This window comes from Raphanus sativus, unplaced genomic scaffold (assembly GCF_000801105.2).
Source record: "Raphanus sativus cultivar WK10039 unplaced genomic scaffold, ASM80110v3 Scaffold4495, whole genome shotgun sequence".
Classification (NCBI taxonomy): Eukaryota; Viridiplantae; Streptophyta; class Magnoliopsida; order Brassicales; family Brassicaceae; genus Raphanus; species Raphanus sativus.
Genome location: NW_026619797.1, coordinates 261 through 6902, shown reverse-complemented (window position 1 = coordinate 6902; position 6642 = coordinate 261). Strand labels below are relative to the sequence as shown.

Below are 6642 nucleotides of genomic sequence, written 5' to 3'. Positions count from 1 at the left end.
TTATATTATGTTTTATTACAAATATGTAATATTTGTGTATGTGCATCTCACTGGTTGGATATTTCCTCTAGACATGTAACCAACTCAGCAACTCCATTTATTCACAAGAATACAAAATTCTCATCTAAACAACTACAAATTTTGACTCAAACATTTATTTTGACAGTGACACTCTTCAAGCTTATAAATTCTAGTATCATAAAGCATAATTAACTTTTTTCCTTCCTACTGCAGTAATACATATTTTTGTAAGAAAAAAAGATGATAAAGTAACGGTTCTCACACCAAAGACTGAGTTATCAGAGGCTTTAAACCGATTAAGAGTTTTACTACAAATCGAACATTAATCATTGTTAAAAGATCGAATCCAGAATAAGATGTTGGTAAAGCCACATGGCATTCCTCTGGTTCTCATAAATCGTGCCAACCAATAACTTTACTTTGAATAACTAAAAAAAACAATTCAATCAATTAACAAAAAAAAGTCATGCCTCGTAATTAACACGCAAAACCGGAGGGTAGTTCCGTCTTTTCTTAGCAAAGACCAAAGTGCAGCAACTACATTGGAATGTGAAGGGAATGGCTTGCTGTCTTGGCAATGTCTGTCTCCCCCTCTCTCTCTCTCTGTCTCCAAAACTTCCCTCTCTAATGTGCAAGTGAAGCTGCTGCTGCAACCTCTCACCCACCAGAAACTCATAAACAAATCTCTCTCTTTCCTCCAAACCCATTTGTTTGATTCAGAGAGACCTTTGTTGATGCTTTAGACCAAATAATCTTTCTCAGTCTACAACAAAGACTGGGGGTTTTTATTCTTTGATTGATTTAGAGAGGGAAAGAAAGAATGTCTCTTTCTAGGGTTGGGGTGAGGAATGTGTACGGTACGAGTCAACAAGCCGAGTTCTATGGAAATGTCGATCGTGAAGACCCCGAGGCGGTTCTCAACGGCGTTGCAGTCTCTGGTCTTATCGGTGTCTTGCGTCAGCTTGGTGATCTCGCTGAGTAATTATTATTGACCTCAATCTCTGTTTTTTTTTTGTTCTTTCTTCTTTAGGGTGTCTTACTGTTGAATGATTCTTTGAGCTAATGGTGAAGTTAAGACAAGAAGAGAATCATCACTTTTTTGCATGAAAGTAACTGCCTTTATAGACTTTTTATTGAAGTTTGTGATTTTAGGATTCACCCAAAAAGAAAGAAAGTAGCTTTCTTTTTATTTTATTTTTCATTTGCCTTCTCTCTTGAATGAAACTCTGTGAACAACAAAACTCATGTGGTGGCTCTTAATGTTGGCTTATGAGGTCTTTTGTTCAAAAGGGTCATCTTAGAATTCATGGAGAGCCACACAAGCTTCAGAAAGGAAGAAACTTTTGTTAAAAGGTTTTGCCTTTTTCTATTGATTCAGGTCTGCAGCAGAGATATTTCAAGGCATACAGGAGGAAGTTATGGCTACAGCTTCAAGAAGCAACCAGTTGAAGATCAGGTTGCAGCATATAGAAGCTACAGTGCCTCCACTAGAAAAGGCGGTGCTTGCACAGACAACTCATTTGCATTTTGCATACACAGGAGGTCTGTTTGTTTGTCTTGTGCCATCTTGTCAATCTTCTCATTGTCTGATTCTTGCTAGATTTCACTTTATTATGATAAAATAATGTCATTTGTAGGCCCAGTTTTCACTTGCCCCTTGTACTAAATTACCCTACAGATGGCTAGTTGAAATAAGTTAAACTTATAGAGTAGATAGATATGAAATTGAAATTTGAGGTAGTGGTTAGTGAATCCCGTTGTCTTGATATGAAAGGATTAGTTTTTGGTTTTTGATATCTTTTTAAGTGAATAGAGTTTAATGTCGTTATCAGGTGTGGAGTGGCATCCTCGTATACCACATGAGCAAAACCACCTAATACACGACGACTTGCCTCACTTTATTATGGATCCCTATGAAGAGTGCAGGGATCCTCCACGGTTGCACTTGCTTGATAAGTAATGTCACTTGCAAGCTTCTATCTTTTATCTGTTATGTATGTATGTAACAACCATCATGTTAACTTGAAACTTTATGCTTTATTTTTCCTCAGGTTTGATATAAATGGTCCTGGATCTTGCTTGAAGCGATACTCAGATCCTACTTACTTCAGAAGAGCATCAAGCAACCTGATGATTCAAGAAAACAAAAAGTTCCAAACCAAGAATTATAAAATTAAGGTGATTGTATTGGTAAAAACATTTTTCTTTTTTAACTTGAAAGTTATTAAGTTATTGTTTTGTGACATGGAACAGAAGAAAAAATCTTCATCAAGGAGTCGAGATATGTCACGTTTAGCTTCTTCCATGGCTGCTGCTAACCAGAATGCCAGGTAAAAAAACATAGATTTATATTGGCATAGTTAAAGTTTGTTTTTAATTTATTAACTGAAACATGGAAATGTATTTCAGGAAGACATTTACTTTAATCAGCTTTAGTGGACAGACCTCTTCTTCTAAAACTGCATCAACCAGTGATATGGAGAAAATATCTGATCTCCAAGATCATCATTCTCACTCTTTTGATTCCAGAAGTGGTTCAACGGCAACCTCGTCATCACTGAAGACTGGAGAAAAACCGAAAGGGGGGTTAGTTTCATCCAGCTTGACACCGGGCTCTTGCACCATCGCTTCAGTACTCTCTGAATCTGAAACCGAAGATGGAAAAGATAGCTTCAATCTTAGTCCATCGCAAGGGCAAGCTGCTGCTGTTGGCTCTTCTTGCGTTAGCTGGGATGAGAAAGCAGAGATAGTGGAAGAACCTCTTGGTGTGTTGCAGACAGGTAATGCTTCTGAAATGATGGAGACGAACTCTGCTGTGGATGGACTAGATGAGAGAGCTAGCTACGGAGAAGGCACTGGTAGAGTTGATCGCCATTCAAATGACATTGAATCAGAATCAGGAAAACAACAACAAAGTAATGGGATTGATGAGGTAAGAGAGATAAAAACTGGTTTGGAGATGGTGAGAGAACCGAGGGATAGTAGTGAACATGAGACAGAAAGCGAAGGGGAGTGTTTCGTTGATGCGCTTAACTGTATTGAATCAGAATCTGAAAATGATCAAGGTCTCAAAACTAGTCAAGAAGAAGCAGTGAGCAGTAGTCCCTGTGGTGTTGTTACAGACGAGAGGTTGGAAAATTCAGTGTGTGAGCAAGAACTTGAGCAGGGTTGTGTCGAAGAGTCTTGTAGTAGATCGATGGACAAGGGTTCTGTAAATGCAACTGATGAAATGAATCATCAAGATTTGTTGGAGAGTACTGATCTTTCCGGTGGAGAAGATAACACTGCATGTACATTTGTTCCTGCACCTGAGAACAGTTTATCTGATTCGTCAAACCCCTTGTTGTGTCATAGTGAACATCAAAACTCAGAAGCTAAAGTTCCTCGTGAAGTTGAGGCCATTAAGATATGGACTAATGGGAGTTTGCTGGGACTGAACCCATCGAAACCTCCAGTCTTGGAAGTGCCAAGTTCTGCAGAAGCTGAAAAAGATAAATCAGATGATGTAGTTGAACATGTTCTTGATGCTTCAAGCTTAGCAAGTCAAAATGTAACTGTAGACGAGAGAGAGTGCCATGAGACGACTTCTTCATACGGAGTCTTTGGTGGACTCAGCCAAAAGCTATTCACTAATAGTTTCCGCAGAAGAGATACATTGTCTCATGATAATAGACAGGCTTTACCAGCAACCATTCCAGAGAACAGAGAAGTGACAGAGAAGAGCAGGTTCGGTGGTGAGCAAGATATTGACTGGACTCCATCGTCTCCGCCTCTTCAACACATGAAGATATCTCTCAACCCCGTTGACAACAACACCCTTCAGGCTTCTTCTAGACTAAAGCTGAAAATTTCAGCTGGGGATGATGATACGTTTTCTTCCTTTCAGTTGCTTCCAGAGGCTGCTGCTACTTCCGTTCTTGATTCTTGTTCAGACGATGACACTTTTTGTAGATCCTCTCCTTACATGTCAGACACCGATTATCATAGCGATAATCAGTCCTTGTCAGGCTCTGAGCAGTGGGAAGAATCCAGTCACAGCCATGAAAGAAAAGATCAAGAGCTATATGCTGATAACAATGGTGAAGGTGCTTCTCTAGACACAGTAACAGCCATAAACTTCTCTTACCTCCAGAGTCCTGTTGAGCCTTTACCACCGCCATTTCCACCTGCGCAATGGATGGTTTCTAAAACAGCCTCGGAAACAATATCTGAAAACAAAACAGCGCAGCCCTTACAACTACAAGACGCTCTCAGGTTCGCCTTTGAGAAGCATACTTCATCGTCTATAGTCAAAAACAAAGAAGAGCCTAACACTGTTGCTTCTTCTGCTCCTAAACCAGAAACTAAGGTAACGGATAAGTTTTCTAAGTACTGTGTGGGTCAGTTCCATAAGATATTAACAAGCATATTGTTTCTCATAGGTGGTCCATGTGAAGAAGAATAATGTAAGGGAGGAGGACAAACAAAATGCTAACGAAAAAGAGACTGATGCTGAAGACTTCTTGCAACAAATCAGAACACAAGTGAGTGCAGTTTGACTCCTTTTTTGTGTGGTAAAAAAAGTTATGTTCTGCTTTTCTTGATGCATTTTTTAATAAATAAATCTTATAAATTGTAAAACAGCATGTCAACCTGAGACCTGTGGTTATGACAACGACTTTATCTTCTGCTGCTGCTGCAACAACAGACCCTGCTATAAACATTAAGATCAGCGCCATGTTGGAGAAAGCAAACTCAATACGCCAGGTTCATCCCTCTCTATTAACATCAAAACTAAATCTAATATTTGCTTCAGAATCTTGAATACTTTTTTATTTATTCTAATTCCAACACATGACTTTAGCTATCACTCCACTCACTTTCTATCTCTATTTCCTTTTCAGGCTGTAGCTAGCAACGATGGAGATGAAAGTGATACATGGAGCGATACGTAAAAACCCTTTTCACTAAAGCTTACAATTCATCTTTATAATTTACTTTTCTGCAAGTATTTTTTTATTCGTATCATAACTAATGTGTGGATTGTGTAGATGATACGTAAATTTTGTCGTAGTGTGATATGTATCTTCATGAAAATAATGTAGTTCAAGAAATATATTTATATAAAAAATGTTAATTAGTTATTATGCTCATTCATCTTGAGGGAAATATTCTGCAACTTATAATCATTTCAGCCAAGGATGATAAATGCGAGAGTACAACGCAGTTAACATATATCAATCACAAATCACGACGCCACTTCAACAGTTCAACAAGTTTAGGCATTGTGAGAACATAGGCCTTGAGTTGATCTTCGAATTGTGGATAAGTTCCATTTCCATATCACAAGAATCGTTATGATTCGTTTCCAACTACGAATACGAAGCATATATGTTCTCAGAGGTGTCAATCCAATGAATATTGTCAGGGAGCTTAATGGGAAACAAAGTATTCTCGATTCTTGATGTGTTATATCGTCTTTAACGACATTCTTGATATCTTCCATAGGATAAAAACATCAATCCGACCTTAGACATGTGGTTGCCACACGACGATGACCCTACTACCATAAACACTCCAAGATCATCTTGATTTCGGTGAATGGCAAATTCTATACGTTATGTCCTTTTAATCTCCTATTTTTCATCCAAAGTAATTTTCATATCTTCTTAAGATTCCTATTCTTCTCTCAAAATTACTCTATGCACGACAACCGTAGCTTGCGGGAGACAACCTATATTAGGGTTTGATCTTGTTATTTAAGCAACCTTTGTAGTATGGAATCTTATGCATGTGTCTATACATTGTGCAGCAGATAAGTAGATTTTGTCGTACGTTATATCTTCAAGAAAATGAAAAATAAAAATATAAGCTGTTATCCTCACTTCGTCTTGAAGGTTGACGTTAATCGAAAGTATTGAAAAATAATGGTAATGTATATTCTTGTTTAAAAAATACACATTATTTATATATATATGTGTGTGTGTGTTTTCCATTGATCTTTATACTACACTGAATACTCTCAGTTTTGTGTCAGCTCTGCTATTGATTCTGGAAACAATCGCGATCATAAAGGTCGAAAGAGAAAATAGTATATATACCAAATATTTTTAAAAGAAATAAATAAATGGTCTTGCTTATAAATTTTGTAAAGAATCATCAAATGGTGAGTTGTTAAGTAGAAAGAGACTTCGAAGAAGATAAGGTCTTCGAGACCATGAAGCCGTGAACTTCGCTTACATGTTGTGTTCTCTAATTACTTTCTTATTATCTGCCACTTGAATCGGAAGTTTAAATAATAGAGATTTTGTTCTTGTGTGTACTGTAAATTATTTTCTTAGTAGTTAAGCCTTTTATCTACAATTTCTTAATGCCTGCCACGCATTTAATCAAAGCTCGAATGTTAAATCTAAGACATTTGCTTATGGACTTGTGACAGGATAGATTTTTATTTTTATTTTTTTGGAACAATTGATTCTTGTGGTGTTGTTTCTTGGACTATACAGGTATATGACTACAGAATTATAATCTCAACTAGCTGATAGAAATATTCAACGTAATTGTGTGTACAAACCCTTTTGTTGGTGTTGAAAGTGCGTGTTTAATGATTGATCAAGAAACTTACATATTAGGTCTTTGTGC

The 6642-nt window shown here is 37.3% G+C and overlaps 1 protein-coding gene across 1 annotated transcript; it reads left to right on the top strand.

Moving 5' to 3' along the window:
- The first annotated feature begins 589 nt into the window (after positions 1 to 589).
- On the top strand, positions 590 to 5153 carry LOC130507428 (protein SCAR3-like). Its single transcript, XM_057002143.1, has 9 exons — positions 590 to 999; positions 1400 to 1563; positions 1854 to 1977; positions 2073 to 2199; positions 2275 to 2351; positions 2431 to 4369; positions 4443 to 4544; positions 4645 to 4767; positions 4905 to 5153. Exons 1-9 carry the CDS (start codon positions 842 to 844, stop codon positions 4953 to 4955), a joined length of 2865 nt encoding a protein of 954 aa, XP_056858123.1. The 5' UTR covers positions 590 to 841; the 3' UTR covers positions 4956 to 5153.
- The last annotated feature ends 1489 nt before the right edge of the window (positions 5154 to 6642 follow it).